The sequence below is a fragment of the Haliaeetus leucocephalus genome, unplaced genomic scaffold (assembly GCF_000737465.1).
Source record: "Haliaeetus leucocephalus isolate CR32 unplaced genomic scaffold, Haliaeetus_leucocephalus-4.0 Scaffold315, whole genome shotgun sequence".
Lineage (NCBI taxonomy): Eukaryota > Metazoa > Chordata > Aves > Accipitriformes > Accipitridae > Haliaeetus > Haliaeetus leucocephalus.
The window spans coordinates 1-20349 of NW_010972751.1; the positions used below are offsets into that span (position 1 = coordinate 1).

Consider the following 20349-nt stretch of genomic DNA (forward strand, 5'->3'; position numbering starts at 1 on the left):
GCTCTGGGAGGACCCCAGGCTCAGCCCTGCCAAGGGGAGGAGTGCTGCTGGGGCCAGCAGGATTTGTGACGGGCTGCGTGTTCCTAGGGCTTGCCGGGCGGCACGTGGCGCATCAGCAGGTGAAGCTCCAGGTCATCTACGGGGGTGAGTGAGGGCAGCAGGGTGGGTGTCAGTGGGGACTGGCAGGGAGGAGGAAAGACCCTGGGCTGGGAGCTGTGATCTCTGCCCCAGCTGGGGAGAGCTCTGCTCCTTGCACAGATGAGGGGCAGTGTGGGCAGAGCAGAGAGAGCTTTCAGGGGCACGTGGCGTTCGTGGCCAGCACCTTCCGGCTGATCCTGTTGGCCCCTGCTCCCTCCTGGCCATGGGAGGAGCTGGGTGGGGCGGCCCTGGCAGGAGGCGTTCCTGGGGTCCCCGCAGATCCGGGTTCTGACCTCGTCTCTCTTCCTCTCTGTCCCAGCCCTTCGAAGCACGACAAAAGACGTCAGCGACTCCGTCTCAAGCCTGGCAATTCAAACCCTATTCCTGCTAAGAGCCGCAGAGAGAAATCCCCCCTCCAGATTCAGGCTGCCGGTGCTGCAAGAGCGATTCCGCAGGGCGTGGCGGAGGCGGCCTTCTCTCTGGGACGTTGGCTTCCTGTGCTGCTGGAGCTCTGTGCAGAGCTGATCCTGGGAGCTCCATGTCCTCTTCCCTGAATAAACAGTCCTGCTCCTTCACCTTGTTTGCGTGTCTTTCCTTTGTGGGAACAAAACAGCAGAGGAGAAGACATGCCCTCAAGTAATCAGGACCCTCAGGAGAGAGTGACCTGCCAGGCCTGCTTTCCAGCAGCCAGTGGCAGCACCAGACATACCCACACCCCCGTGGCCTGGTGTTGTGAAATGGAGTGGTTTGGACCACTTAAAGAATCACTTCCAATGTTATTAGTAAAAATGATTTAATAGGAATTCATATAAAAGTGCGACTTCACAGAGTTTGATGGCAAGGTTCACTCTATTACTTAATACGTGGGTGAAATGCACACAGGAAAATTAAATTATAATCAGACTAAAATTAGGTATACAGAGATTGAAAATGCAATTAGTTAAAAAAGAGAAATATACAAAGAAAAATTGAGTTAGAATTTATTTCTTGTGATTTGTACAGAGATTGGGAATGTAAGAAGGTAAGGGAGACCCTCCCATGGAGCCATGAGGTTCAGAGAAGACCCCCCCTTGCTTTCTAAACTCCTGTTGGAGTCTAGGTGTAGCTGGATCAACTCCTAGTCCCACACTTGGGCAAGAATTTATATCTAAAGGGATTATGAGTACAATAGCAGCCTAAAATTCATTCACAGTTGAATAAAATTCACAACAGTAATTTAAGTAAAAATTTGAAAGTAATAACTTACATTTACCATAGACTATTCAGGTTAGTACATGTGCATGCATAAAGACACTAAGAGATATGCGTAAGAGGTATACCTTTTAAAAACTCCCCTTGAGTTCAGTGAAAAGGTTCATTTTGAATGCTTCAGTAGCTTTCTTCAATGGGCAAAGGGTCGAGCCTCAAGCAGACAGTATCAGCCCAAGTCCCGTCAGCTTTTGGCAACAGACCTCCAATCTTTGAAAACTGAAGAGTTTGTGAGCTCCAAGAGGCGTCCTGCTCAGAGGGAGGTGCTGGTCGCAGCCTGCTGCGGTCCAGGAGAGCTCAAAGATTCTCAGTACTGCTGTTCATAGGTTTGGGAGGTGATTTGCTTTAGTCATCAGCAAATTACTGGGATTCCAGCTGCGCTGGTACTGTTTCATGTGAGTTATGAATCAGATAAGGAAGGTTCTGGGGCTGCCAGGGAATGACTTAAGATTCAGGTATGGGATGCTCCAAGGCCTGTCAGAGGAGGGCTGGGATGTCTCAAGGTTGTTGTGAGAGAACTAGTTATCTCTACTTTCTTTTTTTTTTTTTTGCTGGGCAGCAGGAGTCCTTGAGACAGTCCGCATGACTCCTTGGCTTAGCCATGTGAGAGCTCCTGGTACGGTCAGGGGACGCTTAACCACCCGACTCGTTACACTTATGCTAAGGCCTAACAAGACTTCCCGAGTTCATAGATCAGCCCAGAGAGGGGGAAGAAATGTAGCACCAGCTGCTCTGCCGGCCTGCAAGAGCAAGAGGAAAGGAGAAGAAAAGCTTTTTCTCCAAGGCACCTGCTCTGCAGCCCTTGCGTCTCACATGGCAAGGGTATGCCCACAGCTCCAGGACATTTCTGTCCCCAGGGCATTGGGTGCACAGGCACTGGGGCTGCCCGTCTGTTGCCACAAGAGCTGTGTGAAACCATGGGAGAGGAACAAGGGCCACCTTACGTGATCATAGAAGTACCCTGTGCCGCGGGAGGCAGAGGAGGGAGCTGCCTTGGGAGAGAAGAATCTTGCCCCTGCTGCAACAGTGGAGGGCAGTGGGAGCTGAGATGGGTGCCAGGAGCTGGCCAGCAAGGTGCTGGGAGCAAAAGGTGCAACATTCTGGGTTCAATTTTATAGAGGAGAGAAAGGAAACGCATGAGGACTTTCTTCTAATTACATCTAAAAAGAAACACAAGGGCTTACAAGGCCACACAGCAGACCCAGGGACACACCTGGTAGCCATTAAAGTTTAATGCTTTCCTTCCCCAAGGAAATTTTTCACCAAAAGAGGGAAAACAACCTCTGCCGCACCACCCAGCTCTCTCAGCATCCATTCATCGCTGGTTACAGTAATCTGTATGCCCTACCATCATTTAAAGGCAACCACGGTTGATTTGATTGCTTTTACACATGCCCACAAACTCTACTCCAGTGCTGGTTGCAGGAGACAGCTGCTCTGCTCCAGCATGGATCTGGAGATCTAGCTCTGGGACTGATCACAGACTGGTCTACTGTCTCCACCTTGTGACAGCAAGGCTATGCTGGCAGTCAGGGAGCTCAATGGCCCAGAAAGGACATACCAAATAAAAAAACCCCAGCATAGCAGGTTCCTACGATGGCTGTGCAAAGGACACAATTGCAGCTGTGCTTTGGGTTTTGCTCCCTCTTTAAAACATCCTCTATGGAAAGGAATGGGGGCAGACATAAAACACGTGATGCTTGCCCTTGAAGGTGGAGAGAAAACCTCTTGCAATATTCCCTGTGGATATTGTTGCATCTCACAGAACTTTTGCTTTTTATTTTCACATTGATGAATGTGTCTTTGTCCACTGTACGCTGACACAGAGAGAACTAATCTCGCAAGTCCCTCTAAAAATGGAACGTAACAGCATTACTGCCAAGGATACAAATCTAAGCTTTCCTGTGCAATGGCATAACAAGGTCTGCTCTGTTCAATGCCTCGCTCTACAATCCAGAAAGCAGCAGACAGTGGTGGAACACCAGCAAATACAGAATTACAGAGCGATAGATGTTTTGGCACAGATTGCCAGATGAAAGGTGCTGTGGTCATGTAGACACACATAGTTGTGTATGTATTTGTGCGTATGAATTCGTGTACATCTTGTCTCTCTAATCCCCATTTTCTATTTGAGCCAGAAAGGTGGATGTCATTTCTGTACAATCTACTTGCACATGAGCTTTTGACTCTTTCAGCGAAGCTGAAACAGCACAGCCAAAAGACCCACCGCTCCTCTCCAGGCCCTGTCCCAGGACTGCGCAGCTCTGGGGCAGGGGGTGAGCAGCTGTACCTCATGCCCAAGCAAAGTTCCCTTGTGGCAGGTTGTCCCTGCAGCTTCCTGTGCTTCTGCTGTGCACCTCTGAGAAAGGCCCAGCTGTGCCTTCTCTGTGACCCCTTTTATGTAGGGAAAGACAACAGTTAGATCCTTCTTTCACCTTCCTTCGCCAGGCTGAAAAAGTCCGGCTCTCTCCTCCTTTCCTCATATGCCACATACTCCAGCCACCAATGGTTATAGCAGCCTTCCTCTGGACTCTCTCCTGTTTCTCTACATCCATCTTGCAGTGGGGGCCACCAAGATTTACTAGAAGCAGTCTTGTCCTGGCTTTGGCTGGGATAGGGTTAATTTTATTCCTAGTAGCTGGTATAGTGCTATGTCTTGGATTCAGTATGAGAAGAATGTTGATAACACACTGATGTTTTCAGTTGTTGCTAAGTAGTGTTTAGACCAAGTCAAGGATTTTTCAGCTTCTCATGCCCAGCCAGTGAGAAGGCTGGAGGGGCATAAGAAGTTGGGAGGGGACACAGCCAGGACAGCTGGCCCAAAGTGGCCAAAGGAGTATTCCATACCATGTGATGTCATGCCCAGTATATAAACTGGGGGGCAGTTGACCTGGGGGGATGGCTGCTCAGGAACTAACTGGGTGTCAGCAACTGGTGAGCAATTGCATTGTGCATCACTTGTTTTGTATATTCCAATTCTTTTATTATTATTGTCATTTTCTGTCCTATTAAACTGTTCTTCTCTCAACCCACGAGTTATACTTTTTCTTCCCCAATTCTCTCCCCCATCCCACTGGATGGGGGGGGAGTAAGTGAGCAGCTGCATGGTGCTTAGTTACTGGCTGGGGTTAAACCACGACAAGTCTCCCAGTGCCAAGAAGGGTAATGCCAGCTACACTTGCTACTGCAGTACCTCACCGGACAATGAGAAAAACCTTGTCAGGGCATGCAGGTTTCATCCAAGTTTCTCCTACACTGGAGTCCAATGCTATGAAGCCAGGAGACAGCAAAATACACTGTTAAAAAAAGTAAGAAGCATGGACACATCACATAAAATGCTACAAAGCTTTTTATTTTTCTTAATGAGGTATACATTACATGTAAAATGCCACCATCGCTTTACATACCACACAGGCTAAATGAGAACATTAGACTTGGTGGGAAAAGGCACTGCTTTGAAATGCTGGGGTCCCCGCTTTGTCACCAGAGAGGCTCAGCTGCTGCACAGAGATACAATAAACAGCTGGTAAGAACAGGAGAGCTGCTGCTACAACTGTCTGAGAAGCCTTCACAGCTTCCGCCGCAGTTGCACAGGAAGAAACCACCTCACTGTGTGGAAGCATCTGTGAAACGTCCACTGCACAGTGCAGGAGGGTTATATATATTCCTACTCAAGCCAAGAGGAAAGAGCAAGTGAAGGGTCTGCTCACAGCAAGGTAATCTGGTAAAACTGACTTTAAGGAAAAATGTCTGCTTTGCTTTTTGAAATCTGTCTCCTCGTCCACTTTTGAAAAAGCTTTCTCCTGCTTAACGGGGCCATGTTGACCTGAAGCACAGAACGGAGCAGAATACTTCCCAGCAGACAATTCTACATAGCAGGAGACTGCAAGAGCTAGAATTGATACTCATACAAAACCCTTCTCAAATGGGAGCTGCACTTTCCCTCTGGCTGGTGGTGTAGCACAGGGGTCTTCCCCTGTACCACCAGCCAGCCACCTCCATCAGAGCACAACCTCACCTACAAGGTTTCCAGCTGCTAGGCTTACACACGTTAACTCAAGGCCCAGTGACCTTTGCTTAACTGTGATTGTCCTCGGTTTCCTCCCTTACATAAACTGAAAGCAGAAATGTAGAAAATTCATTTGTTGAACTACTGGGACGATCTATTTAACTGATGTGGAAACTTGAAAGGCCTTTTGGCATGCTCCCTAGCAAAGCATCACCACCACTGAACTGAGCGACTGGGTGATCCCAAAAGGATGCTGACTTTTGCATCAGTCCAACTGAACAGGCCTTTGGGAGGACGATGGGGGGAAAAAGTTTCCTTTGTAAAGGTAAAACATAAGAAACATAACCTTTCTTTTACCACCCTGCAAGCCCCATCTTTGTGACTCTCTCAGCACAGACCCACTGAGACTGCTATTAGAAGCAGGTGGTGTTCAGGTAGAAGTACAACCTCCTCTTCTTTTATTGAGCACTGATTGCATCAGACCATTTGAATGTCGACAAATTGCTATCTGAAAAGGGAAGGTTTCCCCAAGGAACAACAGAGTTTACACACAATCTGCAGCTCATGTAGCGCAGGTTAGAAAACCAAGACATATTTTTTGCAACCAGAGAGGCAAACACTGAACTGATCAGAAAATAAAGACAGAAATGCAGTACAGACCACAGCTGTGTTAAATTTATAAAAGTTAAAACTGTTGTCCTTCTTGCTCAGAACTCCAAAGAAAGCCATGACTTAATTCACTTGCTACTCAGTTTCAGGACAAAGTTTTGTCTTTCAAGTCTCAATTGCAGTGCCTGGTATTGTCCTCCAATCCTAGCTATGCTGAGAACTGGATCCCAAGCTGACTTCATTTTTCTCACTCCCATCAATGCCTGACTAAGAAGATGAATATTGCTTATATTTCAAACCCCAAATGTCAAGTAAACACCAAGAAGAGGGTAGAAGACTGAGTTGCAGTTTGGTCAAAGGGAAGTATTTCCTCATAGTTTTTCCTTGTTCTTTTGAGCTCACCACTACTGAAGTCCTTGCATTTCTCTGTATTTTAGTATACAATTTTCCAGTGAGTTGGTTGCTCACAGTTTTTCTCTCTTTCACCACAAAATCGGTTGTAAGTTGTTTTTGGATCAAATCCCAAGATCTCCCTTTCCTCATGGATCCGGAAGGAAAATGTTGAAACTGAGGTGCCTATAAAATACCTGTGAAAAAAAGATCAGAATGGGTTTGTGAAGGGGGCCAGTTTTTAAAATGCAAGTGATTTCAGTCCAATAAACTTTAATGTTCACTGAAATGATACAATAATGAAATTATCATATATATATAATAATGTAACTATTATATATATCAGTTATATAATATCTTGTCATACATGATTTGTAAACAACTATATCTGGGTCAAAAACAAAATTCAGTTTTGTAACAGCAAGATTTGGCTCCTCAAAGAAAACGCAAATTCAGTACCTTGCATGTGCGCAGATCCACTGGTCGATCACGGCCAAGCCCCCATCTTTGTAGAGTTCCAGCTCCTCCCAAGAGGGTTCAAACCTCACCATCTCAGGCAGCAGTTTCTTGAGCAATTCAATCTCTGAAAAAGGGAAAGATGAAAATTTATTTTTACGTTATAAAGAGCAACTTGCTGCTGGCATAAAATGTAAGTTTTTAAGGAGACCGTAGGCAAACAGTTACAAAGGAAGAGAAATCAAAATCCACCTACAAATTTTACAACTCGTTTGCCAAATGTCAGAGTATTGTAGGTGAGCCTAGTGAGGGGAGCCAGTGAGGCACAGACACGATGCCGAGGGGGGCAGTTCTCAGGGGGTGGGGAAGCCTGCAAGGGGTAGAACAGATGCTACCACTAGCCTCTGGACTAGCCTCGCTGTCTAATCCTCCAGGATAGGTGTACCAAGAGGCCTTTCTTGACAGCAAACTTAGTTATCGCAGCCTGCAGGGTTATTCTAACATCATGCATTGAAACAGGTCCACAGATACTACCAGGAGGGAGGTGCAGCCCTGGGATAAGGCCTGGGGGGGGGGAACTCCACCCTTGGGGGTTTCTAAGCCTTGGCCACACACAGCCAGGTCCACCCCAGTCTGGTGTTGGGGGCAGCCAAGGGGAAGGCTGGGTGGTAGACTTCAGAGGACCCTTCCCACCGGCATGTCCAAGAGTCTCTGAAATGCTAAGAAAAAAGGTGGGATGGAAGAAAGAGGAGGAGGAACAGGCAAAATCAATTCCCAATTTCCTATTGTTGAGACCGTCAAACCTCCTATGGGAAATACCATATGAATGGTTGGATACCAGCTATTCAAGCTGGAAGGAAACGGCTGCCCAATCTTATTCAATTCCGCGTTCAGTTATGGAGGCATGTGAACTTCCAGTCAACAACAAAGTGGTAATTCCTGCACTCACTGTCAAAAGTTATCAATCCTAAACTGACTATAATCTGCCTACCCTCCTCGACAGCATCAGTGGCTACAAAAACTTTTTCAAGTTTATGCATCTCCAAGAGGCTGCGTATTTTCTTTACTGCTCCTTGCAGGGAAGGCACGTCTTCTCTGTGACCCCAAATGAAGTCTTTCCTTCTGAGATGAACCCCAAGGTATGGACCACCTAGAGCTGTGCCCATCTTAACCTAAGAGAGAAAGATCAAGAAACTTTAAGACTTGAGAGCACCACTATTCATTCACACTGAAAAGGCCTGAATGCATAATCTCTGGATAAGGCACTGAATTACTCTAGCTGCAGAAAGTAATTTTAAGGTATGGATTTGCAGTATTTTTGGACACTTACTGCAATATGTTTGTTGTGGTTTAACCCCAGCCAGTAACTAAGCACCGTGCAGCCAATCCTCCCCCACCCAGTGGGATGGGGGAGAGAATCGGGGAAAAAAAAACAGTAAAACTCATGGGTTGAGAGAACAGTTTAATAGAACATAAAGAAAGAAACTAATAATGATAGTAATAAGAATAATAAAATGACACTAATAATAAAAAGAATTGGAATACACAAAACAAGTGATGCACAATGCAATTGCTCACCAGTCACTGACTGATGCCCAGTTAGTTCCCGAGCAGCCATCCCCCCAGGTCAACTGCCCCCCAGTTTATATACTGGGCATGACGTCAAATGGTATGGAATACTCCTTTGGCCACTTTGGGCCAGCTGTCCCGGCTGTGTCCCCTTCCAACTTCTTATGCCCCTCCAGCCTTCTCACTGGCTGGGCATGAGAAGCTGAAAAATCCTTGACTTGGTCTAAACACTACTTAGCAACAACTGAAAACATCAGTGTGTTATCAACATTCTTCTCATACTGAATCCAAGACATAGCACTATACCGGCTACTAGAAAGAAAATTAGCTCTATTCCAGCTGAGACCAGGACAGTGTTGATCTTGGGTGGCCTGCATCATACAAGAGAAACTAGAGTGCAAAATCTTTGTAAGCAAAAATTGCTCTCCTTGACCAAATGCACAACTGACAGTTTGCAGCTGAACTTTACACCCACAGATGATGCTGAATACAAGAAGAAATACAAGCTTCCTTTAGTTAAATGAGGGTAACAGAAATCTGGCACCCAGAACCAGTCAGCCACATCTCAACAGACTCATGTCACGCGGGGAGAAGAGGGTACAATAGGAACATGCACATCCACCTCGATCTGAGCAGGAAGAGCTAGATTCACAAGCATCTTCCGATATTCCCTGTAGTGTACAGCCAGGAGTACACAAATAAAAAGAAAAAATTACTACATTTGTTACGGGAAACAGACTGTTATGATTTTACCTTCATCTGTGTCCAGTCCTCCTTGTAATGAGTCCTGTCTGCCTCATCTGTGGATTGAAGATATTTGTTTCTAAACTTGTCTCCCACTACTCGGAGGTGTTTAGCAAACACCATGCTCCGACGGGTCTGTTGGAATAAGAGCAGATGCCGCGTCAGAAAAAGGGAGAGCTAAAAATTACTAAATGGAGATAGTTTCACATACACAGAGCTTCCAGGCTGCAGTTACTTCTGATACATCCCATCCATGCAGCACTACAAGCAACAATTTCTAACCTTTCATCTAAGCCTTAACCAGTTAATTCTAATCATAACCACATATATAACCAGCATACTCATCTGACCCTGCAATACATAGGAGTATGGAGTAGACTGTAGTTCCCAGCAGAACACATAATATACCAAATTAAACACTCTAGCAATATACCTCACCTTTGGAAACAAAAGCTAGGCAAAGACTTTAACTTGCAAAACACCCGTAAGAATAAAACCTGCTTAAAAAAAATCATGCATCTAGCCACAGACACTCCTATCAAATTCAGTGGAAAAGTGATGAAAAAGGCATTATTTTCTTCACCTGTGGATAACCTCTTTCAAAGATTTTGTGATGCAGTTACCACTGCACACAGTCACACACAGCCTTCTTATTAACAGGCACACACATCAGAACTAAAGAGATCCCATGTGACTTACACCGCTTACAAAGGACACTTGGCAATTTGGTCTAATTCCTAATTTTATACAAGTCTGTAGTCTGTCGTGTGATGGGCACCAAAGAAGGTGCAACTAAAACACTCCTCTTCAGTTTCCAATGGCCTCTCTTTTCTCAGCACGGTGAAGCCCACAGTGGACAGAGTTTGCTACACAGTGGAGAAGCCAGGCAGAGCGTTACTGGTACTCCAAGACAGTCACACCGATCTGCTACAGCAAGGCGAAGGCACAAGAGACAGGAACTAGAATCTGCCAGCCTTTTTTCAGCTTTTCCCAGAGCAGCTATTTCTCCATGTGCCAAATTCGCTGTGGTTGAACTGGTTACTCCTCCATACTATTCACTTAAGACACAGAGCAATTTAGTCTTCTGTAAGATCCATCACACTGGTACCTGGAGATCCAAGCCCCTCTAAATATTTAATAGCAGTACAAAGCCTACTCTTCTAGCATATTTAAAGAGATCACCGCTGGCTTTCTAAATCCCATCCCAAATCCTTCCGCAAAACTTTTATATTAAGGGAGGAAGTGCACAGCCTGCTGCAGAACGCTCACGCTGCAGTTCCAAGAAAGACATTTTCCCTCCTTTTTGTAATATGTCAACACAATACCATCCTGTCGAGTCAAGTCACGGGGTACCTTACCCAAGATGTGAACACAGTATGCCCAAGAGGCAGCAAACATGCGTACACAACCCATGGCAGTGCAGTGCACTGGGGAGGACAATAAACATCTTTGAATGCTATGTTTGTGTCAAACACCTCTAAACCTCATCATGATGGCTTGCATGACTGCTATGTCGTGTTTGGCACCCACACAGTATGCTGTGCCAAGTGTTTCCCAGGCACAAAGCACTCCTCTGACAGCAGCTGTTCTGGGTGAACACTTATTTTGCAACAGCATACATAAAGGAGAAAACAGATGAATATGTGAACCGCTACTGATGCACTTTCTAAGTGGATGATCTCTGTACCTGGTTAACCTCTTATTTAAAGTGTATGTTTCAAATCTAGATATGCAATATTGCCACCCTTTCCAACTACCTCCAAGTTTTGCTGCTTCTCCCTTTTTGTATGTGAGAAGGAAGAGTTGCTTCCCACAGGTGCATGGAAAAAGCCAAGAAGCCATGGGCCCAAGCTGCAGCAAGGCAACTTTTATTTGGATGTCAGGCAACACCTCTTGCCCACAGGAGTGGCACAGCCATGGGACAGGCCCCAGAGAGGTGGTGGATCTCCATCTGTGGGGACTTTCCACCTTCAGCTGAACACAGCCTCAAATCACCAGATCAAGTTCTGGAGTGCAAACCTCGAGGCAGGGCTGCCGAGACACCTCCCCACCTAAATTCTTCTGTGAGTCTAAGTTAGGGAAAACAGACAAACACACAAACAAAATCAGTGTTGGTTATGCTTCCTTTTGTGTACATGAATTAATGGCACAGAACCTCTAATTCTTTGAGATCGTCCCCTCAAAATGGTGAAACCAAGTGCAAAACTGCTGGCTTTTCTAGAGTGGTCCTTAGAGAACTTTCTGCTTCCACATAGATGGTAAAGCACTCATATGGTCTATGTGGTACACTGATGCTCTTCAAGGGATTCAACAGTTGCTCCTAAACCATTTTGAGAGATCTTTCCTGCTCCATGATCATTCAACCATTAAGAATCCCAAAACAATACCTTTCAGCTTGCAGTGGTAGAGAAGTCTAGACAAAAATGGTCACAACAGTGAGAGCAATGTGGCTTAATATTAAACTCAAATATTTTTGGACACCGAAGATGTAGATTGGTTGCAAAGGGAAGCTGGCTTGTTACAATTTAAAAACTTTGAGACAAGAGGGCATCTGTTAGCAAGATTTATAAAGAACTCCAGATGTTATCCAGAGAGTTATTAAGAAAAAAATGACACCAAAAATCATGCAGGTAGTTAAAATTGAAATTAAAAAAAAAAGGAGGAGTATTTTCCAGAAAGTTTTAAACAATTTTGAGACAAGTTTAAATCATTGAGACAATGTTTGAAGTGCCAACTGTTAAGAAATGTGTGTTATGGATCCATATGGATTTCACATCTGCTTTTACAGACTACAAGTCAGACTCAGAAATTATATGTGGGTTGCATTTCTCTGTTGGAAAGTCAATCTCAATGAAAAATTCATAGTTAGAAAATTACTGTTTGGTCCATTTCTGAAAATATGCCCCATACAAAGTGAATAGCCAGATGTTTATAACTTACAAGACGGAGGTCTATGTAACTTGTTTTGTACTATCATAAGAGTCACTTTCTCTTAGAAATTTTAATTACATCAAGCACTCCATATTGTGTTCCATTTTCCTGCGGCTGAACCTTTAACTTTGTCTTAAAACTTTTCCCACAGGAATTATTTTACCCCAGACTCTTGGGTAGGGTCTCCCAAAGTGCTCAGTGTTACCTTGAAACCTGTGGGAATTTTGCCATCAAAGCCAATGGGGAGACAGTTAGGACAATATTGAGCACTTTCAGGAATTCTTTTGAAAAAGTCTCATCTTTAGGCTGACTAGACAAGAAACTGCACTAAGGCAGTTCCCTTCTGATTGCAGATGTGTTGCATAGGGGAGGTCCTTCTAAACAGCATACCCTGCAACACTGAGTCTTTGGGGACAAGACACCAGGACAAATTCCTGCATTACATTAATCTGCAGCAGCCTGAAGACCATCTTTAGCATACACTGCCGAAACATAAGACACAAGTTACTTTCAACAAAAGAAACCCGAGGCAAAACTGAAGCACATATCGGTTATTGAATTTTTATCAGAACCAAGTAGAAAGTCTAGAGAAGCTAACTGGAAAATACTCACATTCCAATAATCTTTCCCTCCGTAGTGGTCATGAAGAAGGTTTTCAGCTCTGTCTAACATCACTGACCTATTAAAAATTGTAAAACTGAGTGCAGTTCCCCTAGGAATAGAGTTTACATTACGATGTTTCTTTATACAGTAGCCAGGATAAAGCACAGACAATGATCTGTTTGCAAAGGGAGCACAAGGAATGAGGGATAGGCTGCCAATCTGTTCTGTATAAAGCCAACTGTGACCCATAGCCTGCTGAGGAGAGAAGGGAACTATGCCACTGTGTGTTCCTGCTCTCTTCCTTAATAAATGATACTCTTAATTCTGACAGTTAAACACAAACAAGCATTAACAATCCCTCACATAGTCCTCACAGTAGTTGCTGCAGGGGAAATAAGATTGCTGAGAATGAGAGTGATCCAAAGGGGAGAAGCAACCTATGAGGTGATGCTTAGCCTTGGAGCACCTGAGAGCTTCTTGGAAGAAGCCTGAGTCATGCTCACAAAAGCAAAACCAGAGAAGGTGTGGAATAAAGTGTCCTACAGTAAAGCAACAAATCAAAGAACACACAGACACTACAAAAACGTGTGTTAGCAACTGAGCACAAATTTAAAAAATTAAACATGAGGCAAGTCCGCATAACATGAAAACAGCCCATGCTTTTCTTAAATACACACAGTTCAGGATTGTGTACTGGAAACATAACTGCACTATCCAAGTTCTAAGAAGCAGAAGAGATTTGAAGCAGAAGTTTCTTTTGAGTTTTGAGTATCCAAGAGCATACGGGATATAGGTTTAGTTTGTGCTCTGAGAACACTGAATATGAGTGAACACTCAGAGAAATGCTTCTGCTGAAGGGAATCAAAGCCATTATCTGGACCTTCTTCTACTAAAACAAGAGGAAGGACATAACCAATCAGCTTTAGATTATCACTGCTGACAATCAGCTGGACACTTGCACATCAGGCTACAAATAATCTGGAAAATAGACTAGACTGTGCTAGTAGAGAAGCAGCACTGCATTTAACAGGAAGCTTGGAGGTGAATCAAATTAATAAACTAAATGTATCAGGAAGATTCCTGTAAGTGAGCACACCTGAAGAGTAATAATACGGTACTAGGACCTTACAACAGATTGTCTGGCCAAAAGGGCCATATGGGAGATCTGAGACGCCATGGTGCACAAGTCACCATACCCACTGGAGATGTGAACTAGCCCCAGGTAGGTTGGGCAAATATCATAGCAGGAGGTGACTAAGCAACCGCAGATTGAGACACTATCTTTGACAGTTCTATGAACCAACTGGGCAGGGAGCAGCTCCTGACATCGTCCTGAGCAGCAGCAAGTCATGGACCAAAATCTCGCAGTGGAAGAGCTACTCTGTGACAGTGGCCATAAATGTACTCATCTTCAACATCCTGCTGGATCAACAATGGCCAAAGGAAAGCTACTGCGGTTGCATTCAGTTTCAAAAACAGGACTAGGCAAAAATGCAGAAGTAGTGTCCAAGTGAAGAAAAAAAAGGCTCAAACTCCATGAAGTTAAACAGAAAAAGACAATAAAGAAGGTCAAAAAAGAAATTTGAGCAACCAGAAATAAAGGCCTTCAATCTAATGACAAATCTTCCTTCCAAAAGAAAGAAAAAGGAAATTAAAGGCTTAACAAGCACTTAAGAGACAGTACTGTCATGACAGGAACAGCTAATGTAATTTTTTGTAGCTGTGCGCTAGGTAGAGGAGCTGGGAGGATTCACATGCCAGAACTACTTTTTACAGGGGAACTCAGAGGACGCACCTCAAACCAAAGCATCCATAGGAAGCGTCCAGCGATGGAACAGCTAGACAAAGTGAACCAACAAATGGCCAACACCAGGCAGTATTCACTCAACAGTTGTCAAGGAACTTAAGGATGAAACAGCTGCACAACTAATTCTGGTATGCAACTTCTTGCTTAAAACTGCAACATAGCAAATGTGATGTCAATTTTCTAAAAACACATTTTGGGGAGGTCTGGGATGCAACATAGTGGTAAACCTGTCAGTACTAGACAACTTAATAGCAGCTATTATAAAGAAACAGAATTAATGGATACCTAAAGTAAATTGGAGAAGTATTAACATGGAGCTCTGAAGTCTGAACAATCAGTGTAGTCTGAAGACATAAGCACACATGCCAATAAGGGAAATCTCATTGACATTGCCTACCAGGACTTCCCGACAGCCTTCATTAAGGCTTTTAAGAAAACTTAACAGCAATGGCACAGGAGGGAATGTCCTTGCATGGATTAAAAAAAGTTTAAAAATCAGGATAAATGTCCAGTTCTCATTGTAGAGGGAGGTCACAAGTGGAAGGGACCTACTTTTCACCATATTCCTAAACAACCTACAAAAAGGCGTGAACTTTGGGGTGACACAGCTTGCCAATCATTTTAAATTGCTCACAGCAGCAAAGACAAAGGCCAGTTGTGAAGAATTAGAGAAGTTTGATGACTGGCCAATAAAGTGGCAGATGAAATCTACCATAAGAGTGCATCTGGTAAAAAAAATACTGGCTCAATCTGACAACTGAAGGGCTTGATGCTCAGGAATGAGGACAGTTTGATGAAAATGTCAAGGCAACAGTCAGAGGTCAAAAAAAAGGAACTTGTATATTAGGAATTACCAGTAAAAGAAGAGAGCACTAAACAGAGAACGTCATTATACCGCTATGTAATGGGTCTGCCTGCACTCAGTGTGCAGGATCCAGCTGAACTGTAACGGTTCAGAGAATAGCAGCGAGGATGACCAAAGGCGTGGAATGGCTTTCATGCAAAGAACAACTAATGAAGCCAGGACTCTTCACACTGCAGAAACAACTGAGGGGGAATATGATAGAGAGATGTAAAACCGTGCATGGCATGGAAATGAATATGGAAGAGCTGTTTGTTCCCTGTCTCTTCCACTACGCAAACTAGGGGACATTAGATGAAACTTGCAGGTAGAAGTTACAAAAGGAGGTAGATTTTCATAGGATGCACAGTTAAGGTGCAAAACCTTTAGCTTTTGTCCCAAGGCTTTGTGCATGCTAACAGTGTGCATGGGGGCTCAAAGGGAAGCTTGCACAGATCCATGGACTCACTGAAGGATATAAAAGATAGGAAGATCACTTCTGACTCTTTGGTCCCTACAGCCACAAATCTGAAGGGTGTGACAGGACACAGGGGAGGCGTTACACACACTTGCCCAGTTCTTATACTTTTCCCCAGACATCTGATTTTAGTCACTCTTGGATTTCACACACTGAACTAGACTGAGTTGAACATGAACCACTAGTTCTAACATGAACCACTATAGCTGCCCTTACATTGCTGTTATGTTGGTACTTCTTTCTACTTGTGTCTGATTGAGAAATGTGATCTTGTGGATAAGGCACCTTGTCTGTGTGTTAGGAATACTTGGGCACCACTCCTAATTTTTCTCTTGACCTTCCTCATCACCAGACCTTTGACAGTTGCGATGAAAGAGTTAGCTATAGGGCTAAACATGGAGACCTCTATGGCTTATTTAATCTAGTTTTCTGCTGTCACTGGCAAAGATTACGGTATAACCCCTACAAATAGAACAACATTCCTGTTAAAAACAGGACTTTGCCTCCTCTTCTCCCAGCAGGAGGTACTACAGATCCCCACTGCTCTGCTTAGGGGAACCTTCATCTCATTTCCAATTAAATTGTATTGATGTCAAATTTTTGGATTATTTTTTGCTCTCATGGCAAAACTGCACTTCAGCTTACACAGTTTGTGTTTCTCCTCTGGATTTATTCCCCTGAGGTATTCATAGACAGTGATTATTTCCTCTTCCTGTTCTCCCCTGTACCCCAGCAGCTTCTGCATTCCTACAATGTCTTCAGTTGTTACAGGGTCACGGCTGACTGGAAATACTTTGCTACTTGGATAATGTAAGCATGCTCTATCACTTGTATAAGAGCTTTCCTTTCCTCTGACTGTCCTAGTGGCATCTCAGAGCAGAAAGACAAAACACGCTGCTTGCTTTCTCTAAACCTGGGTCACACTATTGAGGATGGACATGACAGGAGACCAGGCACTGCACCTTGTGATTTGAGATGTGGGCTTGGGAAACACTGATTCCACTCTGTTCGTTCCTTCCTGAGCCAGCATCAAATGGTAAAGGAAGGAAAGGTAAACACAGGGTGGCAAGAATATGAAGGAGGAGCTCAAGGCTATTTCGTTGTAGGTTTTAGCACTGCAGCATTTAACCTAACTTACGGTGTAAATTCATTTTGTAATGATTTTATGGATTACAATAACTCAGTGATGAAGTACCACAACAGTGGGACATAGCCTGTAAGCTCCCCCTGCTCTTCCCACCTGGCAATGGGTTTGTGAGCACACAATACAACAATAAATAGTAATACAAGGCAACTCACTGTGCTGAAGTGTTCTTCAAAAGGACGGGAGCCACAATAGAGGCAGATCCTTGGACAGACAAACAGGAGACATGGAGGCCCCGTGTTTCCTCGTAACCCCAGAACCATCCCCTGAAAGGGAACACAAAGTATTGGATCACAGGCTTGTATTTTAAATTAATGCCATATATAATGAAACAAATAAACAGTACACTCTAGAAAGATGATATATAATGTAAACAAACCAGGCAGCTCCTTTATACTGTTTTTGTGTGAAACAACAACTTTCTAAAATTAGATCTTCTAGTACCAATATCACATTTTATTATTGATGGGGTTTTAAAACCAAAGTGAACCCCAAGCATCCAGAGATTCACAGACAACACCACTACAATAACCTCACAAGTCAGTTCTGTTAGAGTAGGCAAATGTCTCATTGAAAACAACTAAAAAGAAGACTGAAAGGACTGCTAGTTGTTACCTGTAGTACTCATGTTTGTCTTTGGAGTACATAAGCTGATCAATGCACGGCCTTTCATCTATTTTTTCTTCCCATGTTCCTTCTTTCCATCCTTCTGCGTAGCCTTGTAGGACATAAATCTGTTCAATAAAGGGCCCACCTGACTCTGAGCAGAAGGCAAAGCAAAGTGTTTGTGAGCATGAAAAATCACACGATAAAGGTATGAACTAGCATTACTTGCAGTTAAAAAATCTGCTAGAAATGCTAACATTACATTACCCTCTCTCTTCCCTGTTTTCCCTATAAAAAAGGAAAGGAAGTTCTGTGTGAGGCAGAAAAGCTACAAGGGTCAGGGGATGTGACAATCTGCTACTCCCACCCAGCTATGTGTGATTTAATGTGCCAAATAGAACTGAATTGCCATGGAAATGTAAATTTAAAAGCTGGGTAAAACACACCACGAAGCACAGAAGTTGCCAATGCTGTAGGTAGCTGCTATGGGAAGAGTGCCTCCAAGAAAATGACAAGTGCAAGCCCTTTTTCCCCTAAATTTCAAGGTCTCTAAACACTTTTTCCTGAAAAGTAGGGGACAACAATCCCTTCAGAGCCCTCTACAGAAGTGCGACATTTGGTGTCCTTGATTTCCTTTGCTGAAGAAGTCTGTGACACTGCTGCAGATTTTGGTATTTGGTGATTAGCTCAACATGGCATTAAATCCTAAAGGAACCAACTTCACGGTTTCCGTATTCTCAGGGAAAGCTGTCGTGGTTTAACCCCAGCCAGCAACTAAGCACCACACAGCCGCTCACTCACCCCCCCCAGTGGGATGGGGGAGAAAATCGGGAAAATAAGTAAAACTCATGGCTTGAGATAAGAATGGTTTAACAGAACAGAAAAGAAGAAACTAATAATGATAACACTAATAAAATTACAGCAGTAATAAAAGGATTGGAATATACAAACGATGCACAGTGCAGTTGCTCACCACCCGCAGACTGACACCCAGCTAGTCCCCGAGGGGCGATCCCCCGCCCCCACTCCCCAGTTCCTATACTAAATGGGACGTCCCATGGTATGGAATACACCGTTGGCCAGTTTGGGCCAGCTGCCCTGGCTGTGTCCTGTGCCAACTTCTTGTGCCTCTCCAGCCTTCTCACTGGCTGGGCATGAGAAGCTGAAAAATCCTTGACTTGGTCTAAACACTACTTAGCAACAACTGAAAACATCAGTGTTATCAACATTCTTCGCATACTGAACTCAAAACATAGCACTGTACCAGCTACCAGGAAGACAATTAACTCTATCCCAGCTGAAACCAGGACAAAAGCCTTTCTCCTATATACCATTCTGTACACAAAAAGCAGGGGATAAGTACTTTGAGTATGTGCAGCATTGATGATGAAAAAGTAAGCTCACTGAAGAACCCAGTGTACAGCTTTTACTGTCCGACCACCTCCAGAAAAAGGTGGCTTGTCTGTATTTAGACAGAGCTGCAGGCTGCCTCTCTCTCCTTACAGGGTTGTTACTATGGCCAAAATTACACAGAAGTATCTGTGACTTCAACCAGAGGCATTAACTGTCTTTTTCCTGGGTCCCTAGGAAGTTGAGGGATCAACAGTGCTACATCAAAAGAGCTGCCAAATAATTGGGTTATTTCACCCTAGTCATTTGTTACTCAGCACAATTCTTTCCCATCCCTCCTCTTGCCACCTTTAACTTTTTTTATTTCACATATAAGGATAATCCTGTGAAGAAATACTTAGTCAATTTAGATTGTATGATTCCATACTCTACCTGCAAGGAACTGCTCGTATTCAATGACAGGGATGTTCCTGTTGAGGCTTGGGAGATCGAAGAACTCGGACCAAGGGATCCGAACCTGAGGGATGTCGGGGCTCTGCCAGTGATAAAGACGTCCCCAGGGAGGCAGAACTAACACCCAGTTTTCACTTTTCAGCAAGGTCTTTAGAAGGGAAGCAATGCGAATGTAGACATCTCTGCGAAGGTTGAACCCTTCAGGAGGATTTACATCATACAAAAGGTATCTGGGGAGAACAAAGCAATATAATTACTTCAGGGAGTTTAAAACTTTTATGGTTTTTTTTTTTTACCCCACAATCACGTGACACAACTCTATTGGGATGGAAGCTGTTCCCCTTTCATGAGTTTGTGGTACTCAGAAGATGGAAGGGGATGAAGTAAGGGAAGGCAAGAGCAGTGTGTGCTGCAGGGGCTGCCACCAGACTCTCCTTGTGGGACATCATCAAGGTGGGACATGCCACGAGCCTCTCCTGCAGGATGTGGAGGGCCAAGGAGTGAACCTCTCAGATGTCTTGCTCGTCCCGAGGGCAACGTGGTGTGTGGTGAGAGAATGGTGAAACAACTGGCACGTTACTCTAGGCTAATTCCTATGAGCTGAACACGAAGGCGGGAGGACACGTTCAGGAGGGACACGGAAAAGGGCACGTCACCCTCCACAGGGCAGACAGGCAGGGGTCCCCAGGCCACGCTCAGTGCAGGAAAGCCCCCAGACAACTGCGATGGCGGCATCTTCCAGAAACGACCCCAACAGCACCGGCGGGTGAAGGAGGGACCCTTACGTGCCCACTAGCCGATGTCTCAGAGACACGGCAGCTCACCTGCGCGGGGAGCCCACCGCGCCCCTTCGGCACACCAGGCAGGAGGCTGCGATGAGAGGAGGGTCCCGGGGGCCGACCCTGCCAGGCAGGACTGGCCCGGGACGAGCGGGGCGACTGCGGCCCAGGCATGGCCCCGCCGGGGCCCACGG

The 20349-nt window shown here is 44.7% G+C and overlaps 1 protein-coding gene across 1 annotated transcript; it reads right to left on the reverse strand.

Annotated features, from left to right (window-relative positions):
- Nucleotides 1-4780: 4780 nt before the first annotated feature.
- Nucleotides 4781-20111, reverse strand: POFUT2 (protein O-fucosyltransferase 2). The gene is made up of 9 exons (XM_010571250.1): nucleotides 19957-20111; nucleotides 19356-19606; nucleotides 17583-17727; nucleotides 17123-17233; nucleotides 12707-12773; nucleotides 9173-9298; nucleotides 7842-8022; nucleotides 6854-6977; nucleotides 4781-6591 (listed from the first exon to the last, which is right to left on the reverse strand). Exons 1-9 carry the CDS (start codon nucleotides 20109-20111, stop codon nucleotides 6438-6440), a joined length of 1314 nt encoding a protein of 437 aa, XP_010569552.1. The 3' UTR covers nucleotides 4781-6437.
- Nucleotides 20112-20349: the final 238 nt, after the last annotated feature.

What these genes read in the sequence shown, in the direction of transcription:
- POFUT2 (XM_010571250.1), bottom strand. Translation starts at nt 20,111, where the DNA reads ATGCCGCCATCGCAGTTGTCTGGGGGCTTTCCTGCACTGAGCGTGGCC. An exon ending in CTCATAGGAATTAGCCTAGA is followed by an intron (nt 19,607 to 19,956) that starts GTAACGTGCCAG and finishes TGTTCTCCCCAG; the next exon opens with ATACCTTTTGTATGATGTAA. An exon ending in GAGGGAAAGATTATTGGAAT is followed by an intron (nt 9,299 to 12,706) that starts GTGAGTATTTTC and finishes TTATTCCAACAG; the next exon opens with ACCCGTCGGAGCATGGTGTT.